Source organism: Sander lucioperca, chromosome 7 (genome assembly GCF_008315115.2).
Source record: "Sander lucioperca isolate FBNREF2018 chromosome 7, SLUC_FBN_1.2, whole genome shotgun sequence".
Taxonomy (NCBI): Eukaryota; Metazoa; Chordata; class Actinopteri; order Perciformes; family Percidae; genus Sander; species Sander lucioperca.
This window is the reverse complement of record NC_050179.1, coordinates 20,313,277-20,335,776: the sequence shown is the minus strand read 5'-3', so window position 1 is coordinate 20,335,776 and position 22,500 is coordinate 20,313,277. Positions and strand designations below refer to the sequence as shown.

The following is a 22,500-nucleotide window of genomic DNA, read 5'->3' as shown; positions in this document are numbered from 1 at the left end:
GTTTAAAAAGTCTTACGTTTAAGCTGAGACACTACAGAGTAGAGGTGCAACGATGAATCGATTAATCGATTAGTTGTCAACTATTAAATTAATCGCCAACTATTTTGATAATCGATTAATCGTTTGAGTCATTTTTTAATAAAAAAAAAATCAGATTTCTCTGATTCCAGCTTGTTAAATGTGAATATCTTCTAGTTTCTTCTCTCCTCTGGGACAGTAAACTGAATATCTTTGAGTTTTGGACAAGACATGTGAGGACGTCCTCTTAGGCTTTGGGAAACACTGATCCACATTTTTCACCATGTTTTGACATTTTTATAGATCAAACAACTAATCGATTAATCGAGAAAATAATCGACAGATTAATCAACTATGAAAATAATCGTTGGTTGCAGCCCTACTACAGAGTACGCCAGTGTGAGTATGCCCTTACAAATGTTCAGTCCCTCCAGAAAAACGTGATTATATGATCCCATAATTTAATCCATAATCAGCCAAAGTCTGCATATTTATTTCGGGGGCTGCATTTTTTCAAATACGCCGCACTTTCACTGCATAAATTGCCGATTTCTGCGCAATTTTTAAGAAAACGTGCCGCATAATCAAGGATTTTTGCCCTAACAATCACAAAAACACTCCACATTTTTCTGGAAGGACTGACTGTTTGGTGCGACTTGGATGCACAGACTGTAAGCTCAGTATAGTTTCTGTTCACACCAGTGCTTGCGTTGCGTTTTTTTGGTGTGCAGCTTTGGCCTTTAAAGGACAATTCTGGCGCAAAACTCACCTAGGGGTTAACAACAGACGTGTCCCCACTCTGTCTCTCTGGGACATGTTTTCATGCTAAGCTAATGGGTTTGGAGCTTGAAACAAGCTAGCGCGGACCGCTGATTAGCTTACAATGCTAGTATTCGGGGCACAGGGAACGTAAAAACAATATCACCACACTTCACCCTTCAACGGTAGCATAATGAGGATCCTTAAATGTTAACCGAAGCATTGAGAACTTTGTAAGCGTACAGACAGTTTATTAAAAAGATAGTTTAGGAAGACAGTCGCATTCTCGTATACAGGCGGCCGCCGTCTTGGGAGCTACTGTCTTTCTAAACTATATTTTTAATAAACTGTCTGTACACTTGCAAAGTTCTCAATGCTTGTGTTAACATGTAGGGATCCTCATTATGCTACCGTTGAAGTGTGGTGATATTTTGAGCCTTTTTAGTGGTATAAATAGAGATTTATTTTTACTTTACCTGTGCCCCGAATACTAGCGTTGTAAGCTAATCAGCGGTCCGCGCTAGCTTGTTTCAAGCTACAAACACAATCAATTAGCATGAAAACATGTCCCAGAGAGACAGAGTGGGTACACATCTGTTGTTAACCCTTAGGTTCATTTTGCGCCGGAATTGTCCTTTAACATCCGAGCTCAGGCGGCGAATCAGTCAGTCACAAAACATCTAAAGGCCCTGACACACCGACCCGACGGCCGACCGTCGGCAGTAAAGTCAGTGGACGAACGCGTCACGTGGTTCTTTTTTCTCCAGAAATTCACAGCCAGACTGTCATGGCGTCTCGTTCAGAATCCGATCTCATATTGGACTAAAATAGTTCACCGAAACGTGTTTCTGAAAACATTTGAAGAGAGAAATAGGCCGTGCAGTTGCTGAATCTGTCTTCATTTCAGATCAACAAAGATTTTACTCAGATTTTGAGAGGCTCATCCGCTCCCCATTTCCGGGCGAGTCCCGACTGTCCTGTCTCCGACTGCCCTGACTGTCCTGTCTCCGACTGTCCTGTCTCCGACTGCCCTGTCTCCGACTGCCCTGTCTCCGACTGCCCTGTCTCCGACTGCCCTGTCTCCGACTGTCCTGTCTCCGACTGTCCTGTCTCCGACTGCCCTGTCTCCGACTGTCCTGTCTCCGACTGTCCTGTCTCCGACTGCCCTGTCTCCGACTGCCCTGACTGCCCTGTCTCCGACTGCCCTGTCTCCGACTGTCCTGTCTCCGACTGTCCTGTCTCCGACTGCCCTGTCTCCGACTGCCCTGACTGCCCTGTCTCCGACTGCCCTGACTGTCCTGTCTCCGACTGTCCTGTCTCCGACTGCCCTGTCTCCGACTGTCCTGTCTCCGACTGTCCTGTCTCCAACTGCCCTGACTGTCCTGTCTCCGACTGCCCTGTCTCCGACTGCCCTGACTGCCCTGTCTCTGACTGCCCTGTCTCTGACTGCCCTGTCTCTTAATGCCCTGTCTCCGACCGCCCTGACTGTCCTGTCTCTGACTGTCCTGTCTCTGACTGTCCTGTCTCTGACTGTCCTGTCTCTGTCTGTCCTGTCTCTGTCTGTCCTGTCTCTAACTGCCCTGTCTCCGACTGCCCTGACTGTCCTGTCTCCGACTGTCCTGTCTCTGACTGTCCTGTCTCTGTCTGTCCTGTCTCTGTCTGTCCTGTCTCTAACTGCCCTGTCTCCGACTGCCCTGACTGTCCTGTCTCTGACTGTCCTGTCTCCGACTGCCCTGACTGTCCTGTCTCTGACTGCCCTGTCTCTGACTGAGCATGTCAGGTCGGCCCAAATGAAGGCCGACGGCTCCTCGAACGGCCGACGGCACGGGACACACCGAACAGACTCGAGTCACCGACCTCGCCAGACGGTCCGACGGCCGATTATGGGGCTGGTGTGTCTCCTCTCTAACACGTTAGCTTGCCGGCTCAGAATGGGCTCTGTGGGTTAGTGTTGTTGTTTTGGGGCAAGTTTGACATCTTTGTTTCACAGCATGTTTAATATTAACAATTTTCCAATTTAGTTCAGTAACTATCTCTCTTATAACACTTGTTTCTTGCATCCAGGCGACTGTTGGAATCCTCTCTGTTATCGCTGTCTCGCTACGACATGTCAGGATCCAGAGACCACCCCATTTACCCCGATCCAGCCAGGTACACTCCTGTTCTACTTTCTTTATTTAACCAGGGTTGTCCCTTTGAGATCGTCAAGGAAAACTTGGAAAAGTCGTCAAATTGGTCAAATCCTTGAACGTTGTGGAAAAAAGCCATTGAATTTTTGAAGTTTTGTGAAACTAATTGTAACAGTAAGTAGGGCTGCACAATTAATCGCAATTTCATCGAAATCGCAATATGGACTAGTGCAATATCCAAATCGCATGACCCCTAGCTCACCCAGTGAGAGCGTGCGCCACATGCAGGCTGAGTCCTTTGCAGCGGCCCAGGTTTGAGTCCGACCTGCTGCCCTTTGCTGCCTGTCATCCCCTCTCTCTCTCTTTTTCTCTCCCCTTTCCTGTCTATCCACTGTCACTGTCGAATAAAGGGAAAAGCCCCCAAAAAATTATCTTAAAAAAAATAAATAAAATCTTTGTATGGTACATATCCTCGCAAAAATCACACTAATCATTTTCATTTTAATATTTTTCAATGAAAATGAGAATAATGAGACAAATGATCATTCCCTCCAATATGTGGAATCAAATCGCAGTATCAGTCAAAATAATCGCAACTAGATATTTTCCTCATATCAGCAGCCCTAGCAGTAATCATCCGTGGATAACCTTAAACGTAATGTCACAGTAAATACATTTTCTGTATCTTTTGACCTGACATAGCTGTCGCAATGTGGCGTGTCATTATGTTTCTCATCACGTCTGAACGTTATTCCTCTCATGCACGGAGAGTTATTCCTCTCATGCAGGTGCAAAATGTAATGTCTTTGCGGTGTGTTCAAGGGCAATTTTTTCGGCCAGGACTAAGCTGACACATTTACCCCGATTCAGCCAGCTACACTCATGTTTTACTTCTTTATTTTGCCTTTATTCAACCAGGTGTGTCCCTGGTAACACGCTTAAAGGTACCATGACATGGTGCTCTTTGGATGCTTTTATATAGGCCTTAGTGGTCCCCTAATACTGTATCTGAAGTCTCTTTTATATAGACCTTAGTGGTCCCCTAATACTGTATCTGAAGTCTCTTTATATAGACCTTAGTGGTCCCCTAATACTGTATCTGAAGTCTCTTTATATAGACCTTAGTGGTCCCCTAATACTGTATCTGAAGTCTCTTTATATAGACCTTAGTGGTCCTCTAATACTGTATCTGAAGTCTCTTTATATAGACCTTAGTGGTCCCCTAATACTGTATCTGAAGTCTCTTTATATAGACCTTAGTGGTCCCCTAATACTGTATCTGAAGTCTCTTTCCCTAAATTCAGCCTTGGTGTAGAATTACAGCCACTAGAGCCAGTCCCACAATGAGCTTTCCTTAGGATGTGCCATTTCTGTGTGCAAGGTGGAGGGTGGGGGGGTGGTCTTGACCAACTGCCACTTTGCTCGTTTGAAAGCCATGATGTCTCTCTCTTTCTCATGGGGGGCCAAATTCTCTAGGCGGGCAAAGCAGAGAAAGGGGAGGTAACCTTTCCCCTTATGACGTCATAAAGAGAAGATTCCTGATTGGCCCATCTGAGCTTTCATTTTCTCAAAGCAGAGCAGGATACCCAGGGCTCGGTTTACACCTATCACCATTTCTAGCCACTGGGGGACCATAGGCAGGATGGGGGAACTCACATTAATGTTAAAAAACCTCATAAAGGAACATTTTAATGCCATGGGACCTTTTAAAGGACAAATCCGGCGCAAAATGAACCTAGGGGTTAATAACACACGGATACAGAGTCGGCCGTTCTCTGGGACATGTTTTCATGCTAATCAAATGTGTCTCTAGCTTGAAACAAGCTAGCGCAAACCGCTGATTAGCTTATAAAGCTAGTTGTCGGGGCAGTGGATAAAGTAAAAATAAATCTCTATTTCTACACCACTAACAAGGCTCAAAATATCACCACACTTCCACAGTAGCATAATGAGGGTTCCTACATGTAAACACAAGCATTGAGAACTTTGTAAGTGTACAGACAGTTTATTAAAAACATAGATTATAAAGACAGTAGCATTCACCTATACAGGCAGACGTTATCTTGGGAAAACCGTCACAACCAGTTGAACCACGAACGCCGCGCTTGAGCCATGTTACTGGTTGCACGGCGTTCGTCGTCCGACTGGTCGTGACTGTTTTCCCAAGATGGCGCCTGCCTGTAGTAAGTAAGTAAAGTTTATTTCTATAGCACATTTAAAGACAGCTCGCGCTGACCAAAGTGCTGTACATAGCGCATTAGCCACAGGGTCATAAAATAAAATAAAATACACTTACAAATCAGGGATTTAGGCTAAAACGACATCAAAAGACAAACACTTAATTACAAACATAGCAGGATAAGACAATTAAGATGCCGGGAAGGCTGATGTAAAAAGGTGAGTTTTGAGCCTGGCTTTGAATATCGCACTGTATACGTGAACGCTACTGTCGTTTCCTTTAATGTACCCGCGGTCACACCTCCTTTGCTGTGGTTGTAATAATGAACCTGAACCTGAGCTGGTCCTGTGTGCTGCCCAGGCTTTCTCCAGCTGCGTACTACGCCCAGAGGATGATCCAGTATCTGTCGCGGCGGGACAGCATTCGCCAGCGCTCGCTCCGCTATCAGCAGAACCGTCTGCGGGCCATGTCGTCTTCATCGGACAGCCCCGCCAGCAACCCGTCCAGCTCCATGGACAACAGCGACGTGGACTTTGAAGAGCTGGAGTAAGTTTCAGTTTGTACCTCCGACATTAGCGGTGTCAAACTCAACCGCACGAAGGGCCAGACATTTAGAGGTTATTGACATGCTTTTATTTAATCCAAAAAGTCCAATATGTTTGTGTTATTGCATGTATCGTATAGCTTTCTTACTTAGTTTGGTCGACATAAACCCTTAAAAAAGTCAGAAAGAAAGTTCCTCCGCCATCGTAGAGTTTAGCAAATCAGGTTTCACAGCCCGTAGGCGCCGATACTGAAAATCCTGAACACCCAGGTGTGCCAGACTGCCAATCGGCTCCATTCATTTAAAGTTAAACATTGCAGTTGGTGCTAAGTGGAGCGTTATGTCTCTGTCAGTCCCCTGCCCTTATCCACCAATCACAGCGTCTCTCGGATGAAAACGCCTCTCTAGTGACCCCCTCCCATCCCCCCTCTATACAGTGCGTGCATGTGCATTAGGTAACCAGAGTGATGCTACGTTTACACGTGGCCGGCTATTTTAATAAATGGACATTTCAACCTCTCCGTTTTCAAAAATAACATCGTGCACAGCTGTCAGTTTTCAGAACAGTGTTCGTTTACACGTCCCCGTGTATATCTGCCGTCAAGAGCACGCCACTCCTGTAGGTGGCAGTGTAAAGAGAAGCTCAAGCCCACGTTAGCCAATCAGAATCCAGAAAATAGCAACAACAGCAACGAATCATTTCCTCTTTCTCTCTCTCGGCTGCCTAAACCTCCGTTTGTCTCAGTTTACATGCAAACGTGCAAACGAAGATTTACCAAATCTCCACTCTGGCCGGAGGTTTTAGAAAGACTTGTTTTCAGAGGAGAATTCTCCGTTTGCGTGTAAACGAAGGACACAAACGAAGGGAAATGTCTCCGTTTTCCAAAATAACCATGTATGTGTAAACAGGGCATGAGACTGAAATGGACAGATTTGTTATTAAAATAGCAAAACCTAATGATGCCAGTGCATCAACCTCCACCACCAGGGCAGATAGTTCTGTATCTGTGAGAAGTGGCGCTGTCCTGAGGTGAAAGCTACTTTACGGCTTTATTATCCAGGTAATAGGCGTGTGTGTTTGTGTCGGCCGCAGTCCATTTCCCAAGGTTCTGAAATGCAAACATTTTTTGACTACTTTTTTAAAGGACGTGCTCCCGTGAGCACCCACGGAGGAAAACATAAATCGGCGCCTATGTCACAGCCTGAATATGCAAACTGACCGGTTGTCGGGGAATTTCTGAGTGTCAATCTGCCAAATTCAGCTTTGAGTGTCACGCAATTATAGTTTGAAAACAGTTTCACGTCTTTTTGGTTTGGCGCACAACTGGGCGGGCCAAAATTTATCGTGAACCTAAATTGATTTGCGGGCAAGACCATAATTAATTAAATAAAGGGGCGGGATTTGGCCCGTGGGCCTTGAGTTTAACACGTGTGGCTGAAATTCTAATACATAGGGTGACATCTGAAATAAGGCTTCGGTCAACAGTCTTTTGAGTCTTTATTCTTTGTGCAAAGAAGGTTCAGGACATCACAGAAGAGTCAAAGAATGAGCAAAGGAAGTAGAAAGCAGAAGGTACTTCTGAACTTCTGTTGCTGGGCAGTAAAGGCCTGGTTGTGACAGAAGTGAAAGGCCTAAGTAAGGTTAGGGGGAGACTGATTGAACCAGCTTTGTGGTTATCGAAGAGGAACAAACAACTTGTGGTATGAGCAGGGTCGAAAGTGCATGTATACTAGGGATGCACTGAATCCAGATTTTTGGGGTTCGGCCGAATCCTGACTCCCCTGGTTGAGATTCTGCTGAATCCTCGTCCCATCCTCAGTCCACGAACACAGTAAACTCATTAATGAAGTAAACAGTGACTGTCCTTCCTTTGCCGTACCTGAAGTTGCTGCATTCTGGCTGCTGTCTGTAGATTCCTTCATCACAACTCGTATTCTTCCAGATGTTTGATACCAGATGTTGTAACAGTGGTGATGTTGTGTATAGTTTAGGGTCCTCGCCACCAGCAGACTAATCAGCATTGCAGATTGAACATGTAGCTGGACTTGAATGGCCTTCTTTTGACTGAAAGTACTACCAAACTACACTTTTTCTGCTCTCCAGTTCCATTTCCATTTCCACTTTCTCACAGCCTACTGCATTGAACGCTCCACCTACGTAAACACCTTCCTGTAATCAACGGCGCCGTCATTACGGTGACCAGCGTGTAGCGCGTGGAGTGCAAGCGTAGGGTTCAGTTCGGTGGAAACCCAACCCCTTCAAAAAGCCCAATATTCGGCCGAAGCTGAATCCTGGATTCGGTGCATCCCTGATGCGTACATCAGTACACTCTGTCTAGACATTTGTATAAAAGTAGAAACTGCAGATTTATAAGAAAGATTAAGCAACAGTATAACAGATACATTTCCATTACACACGTGTCCTACATGGTTGAACTATTTAACAGTATACTGCACCTCATCTGATGTAGCTGACTGAGTGTCTGAGACAGGAAGAGAAAGAGAAGCTGTTTGCTTTACATAAAGATGATTAAAGGTGCTATGACATGCTGCTTTTTAGATGCTTTTATATAGGCCTTAGTGGTCCCCTAATACTGTATCTGAAGTCTCTTTATATAGACCTTAGTGGTCCCCCTAATACTGTATCTGAAGTCTCTTTATATAGACCTTAGTGGTCCCCTAATACTGTATCTGAAGTCTCTTTATATAGACCTTAGTGGTCCCCTAATACTGTATCTGAAGTCTCTTTATATAGACCTTAGTGGTCCCCTAATACTGTATCTGAAGTCTCTTTATATAGACCTTAGTGGTCCTCTAATACTGTATCTGAAGTATCTTTATATAGACCTTAGTGGTCCTCTAATACTGTATCTGAAGTCTCTTTCCCGAAATTCAACCCAGGTGCAGGTTACTTTCAAACCACCAATCAGAAGCCTCCATTTGGCAGAGGCAGGTTTAGGGTTGTAGTATTATACAAAGACCACTAGATGTCCTCCTTGGCATTTAATAGAACAGAGTTTTTGTGACTACACACAAAGGTTACATACAATGCATGCATCACTACAACACATGTTAAAAATAAAGGGTACGGTTTACAGGAAGACACTGACATCTAGTTCTTCATTCCGGCCTGGGCATCTAGTAGCCTGCAGTTTGTCAATCCAGAAACGTTCTCTCTGGTTTAGTTGTTTTTGCCTGTCCCCTTTCCTTAGTGACAGTGGTATATGGCCAATCCCGAAGGCCTGTACGGTAGATGGGTCACTATTATGGTGTTCCCTGTAGTGCCTCGTAGGGGTGCACCGATATTAAGATCGGATATCGGTCCCGATATTGACAAAATAGCTCGCTCGGCTCGTGGCTCTGTTATTTTTTCCGATCCCCGATCCAGCTATTTTGTCAATCAACAAGTTTTGTTAGTTTTTTTCCCCTCTGTCGCACGTGTGTTGCATGCTGGAAAAGTTGAGTGTACAATAAGAATTCAATACATTACATCTGTTATTTTGTCTTAGTTAGGAAAGTACTGTTTAGTTAGGAAAGTCTGGTGCCTTTAGTCTCTTCCACATGGTGGAAGGAAGGTATAAGGTGGAAGGTATCGGTATCGGACAGATACACAAAGCCCTGGCATCGGTATCGGGACTGAAAAAGTCAGATCGGTGCATCCCTAGTATCATGCACTCATGATTGACAGTGGTATATGGTCAATCCCACATGCCTGTACAGCAGATGGGTCACTGTTATGGTGTTCCCTGTAGTGCCTCGTCATAGGATAGTTCATGTTGCCTGTGCAGATTGCATATTTATGTTCAGCCAATCTGTCCTGCAAACGTCTCTTTGTTCTTCCTATATAAAATCTTTGCAGTCAGGGCATTCAGGTCTATATATAACAAATACAGTTTTACAGTTTATGAAATGGTTAAGGGTAAACTGTTTTTTGGGATACAACATCACCAAAGGTTTTGGTCTGTAATACATTTGTCCAATGATTGCTGCCTTGACATTTGTAAGACCCTTTGGGCTAAAGGCCTTGACACACCGAGCCGATAACCGTCCGTCTGACAGTCTGGCGAGGTCGGTGACTCGAGTCTGTTCGGTGTGTTCCGTGCCGGCTGCCTTTATTTTGGCCGACCTGACTTGCTGGGTCGGAGGGTGGGCAGTCGGACTCAATGACCAATCTGATTGGTGGAGTTCTAGCCCTTGACTAGCGATTCAGTGCACTTATGTGTTAGCGTGACGAACAGCCTCTCAAAATCTGACAAATCTTTTAAACTGACCTTTGTTGATCTGAAATGAAGACAGATTCAGCAACTGCACGGCCTATTTCTCTCTTAAAATGTTTTCAGAAACACGTTTCGATGAACTATCTTATATGAGATCGTATTCTGAATGAGCCGCAATTATGGTCGGTTGTAAAATCCGGGAGCGTCGGTCTTAAACTAGCAGAGACACTTGCGTGGGGTTCAGTGCCGTGCTGTGCCGGGCGCAAGATAGGACCCTAGCACTTAAAGAACAACGAAAAAATAATGGTTTAGTGGAGTTGTAACCTGTACTGTTTATGAAAGCAGTGTGTTCTGCTGTGTATCCTCACCGTTGTCTTTTCTTTCCCAGTGATACTGGAGACAGAGCGAGGCACAGGACTCCACGTAACGCCAGGATGTCTGCGCCCTCGCTCGGCCGCTTCGTCCCACGGTGAGTCGCCTCTAAGACCTAACGCCCAGCTCTCTCCTCTTTCTAAACGCCGTCTACAACCACCATCGGGAAACATGAACTTGTGTTTTATGTCGTTTTACATGCTGATGTGTGCAGAAGTTAAACACAGACATAAGTTATCCTTTCCAGTACTGCTGCTTGATTATGGAAAAAATCATAATCCCGATTATTTTAGTCAATATTGAAATCAGGATTTTTTTTTAGGGCTGGGTACTAAATTCAATACTTTTTAGGCACCGACCGAATTGCCTCTAAAGTATCGAGTATCGAAAAATGCCTCGTCCTTCAATACCTTAGATGTAAATCATATCAGCGCCAGGGAGCCAATCAGCATGCAGCATGCTTCTACCAACAGGGCTCGACATTAACTTTTTGAGGCACTTGTCCTTTGGACAAGTACATTTACGTTTCTCTTGTCCATACACAAAAGTCACTTGTCCGGGTAAAGATTTTTATATTTTATTTTATAATATTTTTCTTTTTTTGCTAATGCAGAATTTGAACAAACTGTTGAAAGCTGGTTTGAAAGAAGCTGATTTACCAAGGGATCCTTTAAAAGGTGTAGCTACTTTACAGTGCTATATTAGCTGATATTTAACTACGTAACCGATACAAATGCTGCTAATGCTTGCTAGGTACACAGCTGCCGACGCTAGCTAGCTAACGTCACTTACTTGCCAAGTTGGGTTGCCCCCCCCGGCAGACGGCGCAGAACATTCTTCATAACGCAACCAGTCGAATTCATCTCTCCAGCTGTTCACAAATTTTCTTTCCCTTTTTATCTCGTATGGTGCTGTTGTTGTAAGGTTAAATGTTCCCGGGGCTTTCCCTGGCACTTGGCCGGGCTGCAGAGCCTGAAGAAACATCACTCATCACTCCAGTCTCCACCGCTGTTGTTCTGAGGCAGGTCAACATGTATGTTTAGACCGCTGCCACTATTACTTGGACCTAGTGGTGCACGATATATCGGCCGCCGATATAATATCGACCGATATGGTCATTTTTTTAACACATCGGTATCGGTTCAATGTCAAATTATATAAATTTTTTCTTCTGAAAATCTGATGACAGTCATATTTTGCACACAGGTAAAGGTGCCCAATATCAGTCTTTTTGGAAAATAAATCACAAAATTAAAAAAACAAAAAAAAGCATTTTGATTATCATAAAAATGTGTTTTCTATACAGAGATATCGACACAGGTAAATATCTGTATCGGCCATAACAGCAATATTAATATCGGTTATCGGTATCGGCCACAATTTTCACATCGGTGCATCACTACTTGGACCGACTCCTGATTGGCCAATCAAAGCATTCTGAGTTGGACGCTGGTTCAACAGATTGTGGGGAAAAATTTATTAGTTTGAAATCGGTAAAATAGACATAATGAGTGGCACGTAACGTGAAGTAACATGGCATTTTATTTTGTTTGAGTTTTAACTTAGTTAAAGTAAATTTCTCTTCCACTTGCCCTACAAAAAATCCACTCGTCCCGGCCAAGCCTTAATGTCGAGCCCTGACCAAGATCTAATAATGCCTGTGATTGGCTGTCTAAAGCCTGGTTCCCACGGCAGGATAATTAGGCTGATTTTAGCCCCGATTCCCCCCTTCTGACAATCTTAAGGATGCTCCGATCATGGTAAAATAATCTGATCAGATGTTCCTGCCGTGTGTGGTGTGTTAAGACTGCTCTCGTCTGCTCGGAAGGACGTCGGGACCGCTCCCATCTCAAATCGGGGATATCCAACATGTTGGATTGTTTTGGCCCGATTTCTCCTCGTGTGTGGTGTCCCCCGGGGACAAACAAGCACGCAGCCTGTGGACTGTGGCGTGTAGCCAATCAGAAAGCGAGGTGACGAGGCGGCGAGGAAAGCACCGGGAAACAACATCAAGACAGCCGCCGGCACGGCGCACCAGAAAGTCTGGTGGACGTCGGAGACGGAGGACGAAGAGGATGCAGTGGCGATAGTTTGTAGTTTGTTTTTAACCGAAAAAAAACGTTATCAAAAGAAAAGGCGATGGTCAAAGAAGTCGTCCGCCATGATTGTTTACTCTGAAGTCACGTTTGATCTCGAGGGATTTTGCGAGATTTCCCGTCTGACCTGGGAATGCTGGGGAGTCAGATCGGTTCGTGTGTGATGTGTTGTACCACACGCTGTACGACCAAAACTGTTAGACCGTGATTTTATATCGCCGTGTGTGGAGTCTCTCAGGATTGGAAAATCGGCCGACAATTTTAAAATCGTCCCGTGTGAACCAGGCTTGACATTACACGTCGCAGGGGCAGGCAGAAAAAACACCTTCAACTAACATGACTTTGCTCTTCAGTCTTTTCAGTTCATCATTTCAATTTCATTCAAACAAAGTAGAAGTTAACCTATAACACTTAATGTGCAAATATTTCTTGATTACTTTGTTTTTGTGATCGTCAGGAGGAGGCAAACTCGTAATCACGATTAAAATTTGGATTCATTGCACAGCTGTAGCTTCCAGTCCAGGTTTGGTTTTAAATGTTGTGTCCTGTCGTCCTCCAGACGTTTCCTCCTCCCAGAGTACCTGCCCTACGCCGGGATCTTCCACGAACGAGGGCAGCCTGGCCTCGCCACACACTCCTCTGTCAACAGAGTGCTCGCTGGTAAACACACACACACCGACACACAGAGACACAGACACACACACACACACACACACACACAGAGACAGACACACACACAGACACACACAGAGACACAGACACACACACACACACACACACACACAGAGACAGACACACACACAGACACACACAGAGACACAGACACACACACACACACACACACACACACACACACACAGAGACAGACACACACAGAGACACACACAGAGACACACACAGAGACACACACAGACACACACACACACACACACACACACACACACACACAGACAGAGACACACACACAGACACAGAGAGACAGACACACACACACACACAGAGACACAGACACACACACACACACACACACACACAGAGACACAGACACACACACACACACACACACACACACAGACAGGCAGAGACACACACACAGACACACACACACACACACGTGTAGAGACACACACACAAACAGACACACACACACACACTCCTCTGTATTTAACATTAACAGTGTTTTACTTTTCTGTTCCAGGGGCATCGATCGGGGACGGCCAGTCTGCGGTCGCCAGCAACATCGCTAACACCACGTACCGTCTGCAGTGGTGGGACTTCACCAAGTTTGACCTGCCGGAGATCAGCAACGGTACGACAACTCCTCCTCACACATTACTGCTGTCAGCTACTCCGATGTCCAGCTGCTGTTTTAGAGGCGTAGTGATAATAAAATGTTGGTAAATGCCGAAGAGAGATCTGTCTGATCTGTGTTTGTATGTCTCCTCTCCAGCCTCAGTCAACGTCCTGGTGCCAAACTGTAAAATCTACAATGACGCCAGTTGCGACATCTCTGCAGACGGTCAGCTGTTGGCCGTCTTCATTCCCAGCAGCCAGCGGGGTTTTCCAGACGAGGGCATCCTGGCCATCTACTCTCTGGCTCCCCACAACCTGGGAGAGATGCTCTACACCAAGAGATTCGGTACACTTTCACCCAACAAACACTGTGAATACGTTTAAAAGCAGGGAGTTAGTAGATGGAAGTCTTGCATTAAACTGCAACTTTGGTATTTTATATATATGGAACAACAATAAGTGAAACTGGTCCAGTATTAAACAAGAACCAAGCTGTAATGTAACAATCAACTGTGATGAAAGGGTTTGTTGTGTTTCTCCTCCGGCAGGTCCGAATGCTATCTCCGTTAGCTTGTCTCCAATGGGCTGCTATGTGATGGTCGGCCTGGCCTCTCGCAGGATCCTGCTGCATCCCACCACCGACCACATGGTGGCGCAAGTCTTCCGCCTGCAGCAGCCCCACGGAGGAGAGACCTCCATCAGGGTAAGATTGTGTGTGTGTGTGTGTGTGTGTGTGTGTGTGTCTGTGTCTGTGTCTGCGCTAATCTGCCGGTGTGTGTGTGTATGTTGAATCTGCTGGTGTGTGTGTGTGTGTGTGTGTGTGTGTGTGTGTGTGTGTGTGTGTGTGTGTTGAATCTGCTGGTGTGTGTGTGTGTGTGTGTATATGTCTATATCTGTGTGTGTGTGTGTGTGTGTGTGTGTGTGTGTATGTCTATATCTATATCTGTGTGTGTGTATGTCTATATCTATATCTGTGTGTGTGTGTGTGTGTGTGTGTGTGTGTGTGTGTGTGTGTGCTAATCTAACTGACCGGTGTGTTTCAGATGGTGTTTAACGTGGTTTACCCGATGGCTCCAGACCAGCGGCGCCACGTCAGCATCAACTCAGCTCGCTGGCTGCCGGACCCGGGGATGGGTCTGGCGTACGGAACCAACAAGGGGGACCTGGTCATCTGCCGGCCTGTGTGAGTCTGATAGCTAACACACATTTTAAGGCATATAATTAAGGCATTAAGATCAATTTCCAACAGATGATTTTTTTATTCCTCTTTTTAGTCAACTTTAGCATGGCTTCATACACTCATGAGTGCCACTGTAAAACTGGTAAATGCTGCCTTGGTCAAAGTTGAAAGGAGTAATAAAGTTTATACAGTCTGTGGTTCAGACTCCGTGTTGTCCTATTATGATCCCCATAAGCGGACAACACAACGTGATTGGTTGATGTCTGTATTCGCGGTGCGAAAGCTCCGAAAAATCCACTTTGTTTCAGGAAAGAATTACGTTATTTTATCGCCGCGCAACATTCACGCTCTGTGTGAAAGCACTCCAAACAAAAACGTTTCGGAATAATTTAAATTTAAAAACGTCCCCGGTGTGCAAAGAGCTTTAGGAGTAATCTCCTTCTTACAGATGCTTGTTGAACATGGACCGTGTTCTCCTTTGTGTCTCTGTTTAGCCGAGTTATTAATAACCTATTATTAGATTTAGTCACTTGGTGCATCCTCTCCTGGATCGTCTTGCACGCCAACTGAAAGAGAAGTGGTGCGGCTGACCTAGAATGGACACAGATGTCCTCCTGGTTGTTTGGGTTTCCCTTCCTACTCCTCCACACAGAGAACGTAACGACGTGATTATCCTGGTGCTCGATGTGAACAGGAAGACCGTTAACCTGAGAGGATCAATTAGTGCTGCTAATGAGGTCACGGTCCGACAGATTCCACGAAGGCGTCCCGCCTCTGCTTTTAGGCTTCCTGAAAGGAAGTCAATTAACTTTTTGTGTGTGTGTGTGTGTGTGTGTGTGTGTGTGTGTGTGTGTGTGTGTCTGTCTGTGTGTCTGTCTGTGTGTGTGTCTGTGTGTGTGTGTGTGTGTGTGGGTCTCTGTGTGTGTGTGTGGGTCTCTGTGCGTCTGTGTGTGTGTGTGTGTGTGTGTGTGTGTGTGTGTGCGTCCAGGTTCTACCGTAGCGACGGTGAGAGTCCAGCTGAGTCGAGCAGCGAGCCGTTGTTCTCCGTTAACAACAGTGGAACCAGCCGGACTCGAGGTTCTGACCGACCAGGGTGAGTTAAAATAATCGATTTTCTAAAAATATTCACTGTTTTTCCTCAGCACATTTTCAGGAAAAAAGGTGAATATTCTGACTTTCCCCCACTCAAAATACTCAACTTTTTTCTTAAAAATATTCAACTTTTTTCTCATACACAAATGGATCTTTTCATATCTGTCTTTTCACCATGAATGGAGACTTTGGGACTCAGTTCTTAATGTAAACATGCTTCTTGCTTGTTTAATTTACAGTGTTTGTTCTCTGAGAGTCTCTTTTTATATCTGAGATAAACTAGGATTGGAGCTGACATTTCCCTGCCCTCATTGATATCCAATCAGAAATATAATCAAATCTGGAGTCGACTGAGGAAATCACTGGCGCTACCCAGCCCCACTTATTATCAGATTTTTAGTTTCCACGGTTACAGATCATATAATTCTGTCACACAAACAAACAGTTTGTTGAAGTCCTGTTCTCAGCATTTCAACATTTGAGCCTCATTCGATTGTTGAACATTTTAAATCCTTTATGGATGCTTTTATATAGACCTTAGTGGTCCCCTAATACTGTATCTGAAGTCTCTTTTATATAGACCTTAGTGGTCCCCTAATACTGTATCTGAAGTCTCTTATATAGACCTTAGTGGTCCCCTAATACTGTATCTGAAGTCTCTTATATAGGCCTTAGTGGTCCCCTAATACTGTATCTGAAGTCTCTTATATAGGCCTTAGTGGTCCCCTAATACTGTATCTGAAGTCTCTTATATAGGCCTTAGTGGTCCCCTAATACTGTATCTGAAGTCTCTTATATAGGCCTTAGTGGTCCCCTAATACTGTATCTGAAGTCTCTTATATAGACCTTAGTGGTCCCCTAATACTGTATCTGAAGTCTCTTATATAGGCCTTAGTGGTCCCCTAATACTGTATCTGAAGTCTCTTATATAGGCCTTAGTGGTCCCCTAATACTGTATCTGAAGTCTCTTATATAGGCCTTAGTGGTCCCCTAATACTGTATCTGAAGTCTCTTTCCCTAAATTCAGCCTTGGAGCAGAATTCCAGCCACTAGAGCCAGTCCCACAATGAGCTCTCCTTAGGATGTGCCATTTCTGTGTCTGTAGCTTTAAATGCTATTGAGACTTAGCTAGCTGTCTCAGGCTGTACCACCTAGTGTCCTACAGTCTGTCCCCTGAGCTAGCTGTCTCAGGCTGTACCACCTAGTGTCCTACAGTCTGTCCCCTGAGCTAGCTGCAGCAGCCTGAAGTGTGTAAAGTAAGACCAGACCTTCCTCCACAACGCATGGACTTTCCTGGCAAAAAAACTATATTTTTGTTAGTTACAGAGTTTATTTTTGTTTCCCCTGATTGCCAACACTTGGGAGAACAATTTTTAAAAGCATCCCTGCAGCATGCACGTCCTGATATGATGTATATAACTTGATAGTTTGATCACAGGGTTGAGGTTATACAAGCATTATTACACAATAGAGACCAGGCAAAGTTCAGGCTCAACAAGGACTAATGTTAGATGTTTGTGCTGCACTAACTAACGAAATTATGGTTCTGTGATTCATCTTTTAGTCCAAATCGCTCTGGCTGGAGACTGGACAGAGACATGGGTCTGATGAACGCGATTGGTCTTCAGCCCCGACATCCCGCCCCCTCAGTGACATCACAGGGAACCCAGACGCCAATCATCCAGCTGCAGAACGCCGAGACACAAACGGAGAGGGAGCTGCCGGAGCCCAGCGCTCCGCAGCCGGCGCCAAGTACTGAAACGTTATAATGCCTCCGCTAAACGGAGTCTTTAAAGGCACCGTTCACACGTTTAGAAATGGGCTTGTATGTGGGTTTGATTTATTTCCTGTGAAACACTTTTTAAAGTCTGTAAAAGAAATTTAAAAAAAGGATAAAAATTTAGGAATCACAACAACAAAAGAATACTCATTGATTATGAAAAAATTAAGTTATACTAAAAAAAAAAAATAAACCTTTTTTGTAGCGGATTTTATTTGCCAAGCTCGGGAGAAAAGACTTTATTTAAGAGCTGTAAAATAACCTAATCTTGTGAAAAGTTTGAACACTGCAACTGATATTTTGGTGTCTTCTGAAGCCGTTAGAGGTTCGGGCACTCTCAAAGAAAAGTCAAATCATATTAACAACCCAGCGTAGAAATCAGAGCCGGGACCATGTGCAGAGGCTACGTTCACACCCCAAGTCTTGATGCTTAATTGAGATTTTTTCGGTCAGATCAGATTTTTTTGTTTGTCTGTTCACATGACCTTCTAAAATGTGGCCTATATCAGATTCCAGTGGGAACTGTTGGTGGTTTCGAACTGACCCACATGATCAAAAGACCAATACCAATGACATCAGACGCAGCACGCTGTCGCACTAAAGTTAGGGAGGTTAGGAGGAAGTCAGCATTTTCACTTTTATTTCTAAATGTTTGCCTAATGGCAGCCGTGACATTAATGAGCCTACACTAAATAACAGCTCCTTCTCCCTCCATTGACTCGCTCCATCACTGGTCTCCAAGTTGTAGCCTAGTCTAGTTTTTAATAGAGGTGCAACGATTAATCGATTAGTTGTCAACTATTAAATTAATCGCCAACTATTTTGATAATCGATTAATCGTTTGAGTCATTTTTTTATAAAAGAAAATCTGATTTCTCTGATTCCAGCTTGTTAAATGTGAATATCTTCTAGTCTCTTCTCTCCTCTGGGACAGTTAACTGAAGATCTTTGAGTTTTAGACAGAACAAGACATTTGAGGACGTCCTCTTAGACTTTGGGAAACACTGATCCACATGTTTCACCATGTTTTGACATTTTTATAGATCAAACAACTAACCGATTAATCGAGAAAATAATCAACAGATTAATCGACTATGAAAATAATCGTTAGTTGCAGCCCTAGTTTTTAATGTTACCGTCTGTGTCGAGGGCTAACTCCCACTGGGGCATAATTGTGACAAATGTCGATGTAGATTGACGTAAAAGTCGCATCAAATCCTCCTCGGTTAGCTATTAGGCTAACTGAAATAAAACCATGCCAATCTGTAGGTATGGTGAAGGGTATGTGATGATGTGGGGGTACGGTGAAGGGTATGTGATGATGTGGGGGTATGGTGAAGGGTATGTGATGATGTGGGGTATGGTGAAGGGTATGTGATGATGTGGGGTATGGTGAAGGGTATGTGATGATGTGGGGGTATGGTGAAGGGTATGTGATGATGTGGGGGTATTTTACAATCAACTTTATTTAAGTCATCGCAAAATAAATCTGATACATACACGGATCGATTTCTTTCCCCACCCTTAGTTGAAAGTATCCCCTGATATCTTAAGACCTGTTTTTACCCTAACGCTGGTTGTCTCTCCCCAGATGTCCCTCCTGAGACTCCGTCTACGAGTGGATCGGCTCCGGGGCAGCTTGCGGCCGTGGCGTCCCAGGCCGGCAGCCAGGGCGAAGCTTCAGCGGAGCCCAACACATCCACAGCTGGCACGGGTACTGCTCAGCCACACTGAGGGGTTACAACACTTCCCTTTGTTACTTTGCAGCGTTTTAAAATGTAAAACTACTCTTAGATGTGAGCATGGAGCTAAAACAAGTTGTTTGACTCGTGTGCGGCCGTGTGTTTTTGAGAGAGTGCGTCTTGATTTGATCTTATTCATTTCGTTTCCGCGTCGCCTCTATTTATTCTGCGAGCGGATGTGTCGAGCCAGGCAGGTAGTCACATACAGGAAGGCCACAGTGCAGCCGGATACTTTACAAAATAAAATACATTTCAAAATAAAACGCCCAGGTTTCTCAGGATTTTGGCTGCCTTGACTTCTTAGCTGGTCTACAGTGAGACACATGATCAGGGAGAGAGACACACACACACACACACACACACACACACACACACACACACACACACACACAGAGAGAGACACACACACACACACACACACACACACACACACAGAGACACACACACACACACACACACACACACAGACACACACACACACACACACACACACACACACACACACACACACAGAGAGAGACACACACACACACACACACACACACACACACACACACACAGAGACACACACACACACACACACACACACACACAGAGAGACACACACACACAGAGACACACACACACACACACAGAGACACACACACACACACACACACACACAGAGACACACACACACACACACACACAGAGAGACACACACACACACACACACACAGAGACAGACACAGAGACATACACACACACACACACAGAGAGACACACAGACACACACACACACACACAGACACACACACAGAGAGACACACACACACAGACAGACACAGAGACATACACACACACACACAGAGAGAGACACACACACAGAGACACACACACAGAGAGAGACACACACACACACACACACACACACACACACACAGATAGATAGATAGATAGATAGATAGATAGATAGATAGATAGATAGATAGATAGATAGATAGACACAGAAACGCACGCACACACACACACACACACAGAAACACAAACACAGACACACACACACACACACACACAGAGAGAGAGAGATACGTTTTGTAGAGTGGAGAAGAGGATAGCTTTGTGACCGGGGTGGAGAACTGTGCGTCTGGCATAAACAGCCAGGCGCGTGATCTGGCACTAATCTACACTTCACGGTTATTAGCGGCGCTTCAGCATGCGGCGTTCCTGGCTTCAGCGCGCTGCATTGCTGGCTTCAGCGCGCTGCGTTCCTGCGGCTTCAGCGCGCGTTGTTCCTGGCGTCAGAGCGCGGCGTTACTGGCGTCAGCGTGGCGTTCCTGGCGTCAGAGCGCGGCGTTCCTAGCGTCAGCGTGGCGTTCCTGGCGTCAGCGTGGCGTTCCTGGCGTCAGAGCGCGGCGTTCCTGGCGTCAGCGTGGCGTTCCTGGCGTCAGAGCGCGGCGTTCCTGGTGTCAGCGCGGCGTTCCTGGCGTCAGAGCGCGGCGTTCCTGGCGTCAGCGTGGCGTTCCTGCCGTCAGAGCGTGGCGTTCCTGCCGTCAGAGCGTGGCGTTCCTGGCGTCAGCGTGGCGCTCCTGGCGTCAGCGTGGCGCTCCTGGCGTCAGCGCGCGCCGTTCCTGGCGTCAGCGTGGCGCTCCTGGCGTCAGCGCGCGCCGTTCCTGGCGTCAGCGTGCGGCGTTCCTGGCTTTAGGGATCATTTCTCAGCGGAGCTGTCTGATGGCTTTCCCGCGGCCGACCTAATTAATGCTCCGTTACAGAGCATCATAAGAAATGTGCTGTCCTTTCCAACTTTTCTGAAACAACCTGTTTGAGATCATGTGTTACTCCGATGCATTGAACCTGTTTTGTGTAATAATTTAATAATTTAATAGTAATAAAACAGACATCAATATTTGTTTGTAAAATTGTGTAGGCTGACGGTGTTTATTCCAATATTAGCTCTGTGTATGACTGTGTGTGTGTGTGTGTGTGTGTGTGTGTGTGTGTGTGTGTGTGTGTGTGTGTGTGTGTGTATTCTCCCTGCTGAATAAATCATCAAAGCCATCGTTTCTTTTTTTTTCTGAAGTTTGAGTAAAGATTATTTTCTTTAATTTGGCCCTGAGTGAGGTTTCACCACAAACATTTTCCAAATTAAAGATTAAGACTCACATGTGATAGTTGTCTATACATCTGACTTTTTTATTCTCAAAATATTCAGATTTTTCCTAAAAAATATTACAACTTTTGGCGAAAATATTTGACTTTTCGCTCAAATGTTCCGACAAAAAAAAAAAAAAATATTCTGTAATTTTTCGAAAAATATTTTGTCTATTTCAAAATTATTTCACTTTTCCTAAAATATTCCACTTTTCCCCTAAAATATTTACTTTTCAACAAAATGTTAAGACTTCAAAAAATATTTAAATTTTTCCTAAATTTTCCTTTATTTATTTTTTTTACAATATTCTGAATTGTTTTCTAAAAACATTCAACTTTCTTTGAAAATATTAAACTTTTTTAATAATATTGATAGAAACTGTATCATTGAGACACTGAAGGATAAAATATGACAAAATATTACAACTTATTTTCAAAATAATAAACTTTTTTTCTAAATGATCTTCTGCTCTTTGTGTGTGTGTGTGTGTGTGTCTGTCTGTCTTTCTGTCTCTGACTGTCTGTCTGTCTGTGTGTGTGTGTGTTTTTTCTCCCTGCTGAATTACAACTTTATTTAATTAAATAAAGAACAGTTTTTCTACTCTTTGTGCCAGTTGCCTCCAGCGATTAACAGTGATTGGTTGTTGTTGGTGCAGGAGAGTCATCGGGGGAGTCGGTCTCGGGGGAGGACGCTCTGGCTCGCATCCGGCGCCTGATCGCTGAAGGCGGCATGACGGCGGTGGTCCAGCGGGAGCAGAGCACCACCATGGCGTCCATGGGCGGCTTCGGGAACAACATCATCGTGAGTCATCGCATCCACCGCGGCTCGCAGACGGCCGTGGGGGCGTCCCGGCCGCCTTCGGACCCGTCCGCGACGCCCCCCACTGCCTCAGCTCCCCTCCTCATCCCGCAGACGTCCAACCCGGCTGAACAGCTCGCCATGTGGGGCCCCCGGGCGCCGCCCGGCCT

The 22,500-nt window shown here is 45.1% G+C and overlaps 1 protein-coding gene across 5 annotated transcripts in view; it reads left to right on the top strand.

The window, feature by feature from the left end:
- Positions 1–22,500, top strand: part of ambra1b (autophagy/beclin-1 regulator 1b) — a 37,485-nt gene that overhangs the window by 14,172 nt on the left and 813 nt on the right. The window contains exons 9-20 of one of the 5 annotated variants that reach the window (XM_036003466.1): positions 2,842–2,928; positions 5,446–5,631; positions 10,235–10,315; positions 12,874–12,974; positions 13,513–13,623; positions 13,765–13,953; positions 14,156–14,310; positions 14,651–14,790; positions 15,776–15,880; positions 17,444–17,631; positions 19,251–19,374; positions 22,186–22,500. The exon at positions 22,186–22,500 is cut by the window's right edge and continues 813 nt beyond it. In XM_036003466.1, the coding sequence (XP_035859359.1) occupies positions 2,842–2,928; positions 5,446–5,631; positions 10,235–10,315; positions 12,874–12,974; positions 13,513–13,623; positions 13,765–13,953; positions 14,156–14,310; positions 14,651–14,790; positions 15,776–15,880; positions 17,444–17,631; positions 19,251–19,374; positions 22,186–22,500 (1,782 nt within the window). Of the gene's footprint in view, positions 1–2,841; positions 2,929–5,445; positions 5,632–10,234; positions 10,316–12,873; positions 12,975–13,512; positions 13,624–13,764; positions 13,954–14,155; positions 14,311–14,650; positions 14,791–15,775; positions 15,881–17,443; positions 17,632–19,247; positions 19,375–22,185 lie in introns of all 5 variants that reach the window. The other 4 variants (XM_036003469.1, XM_036003468.1, XM_036003467.1 and 1 more) reach the window with 4 other exon arrangements.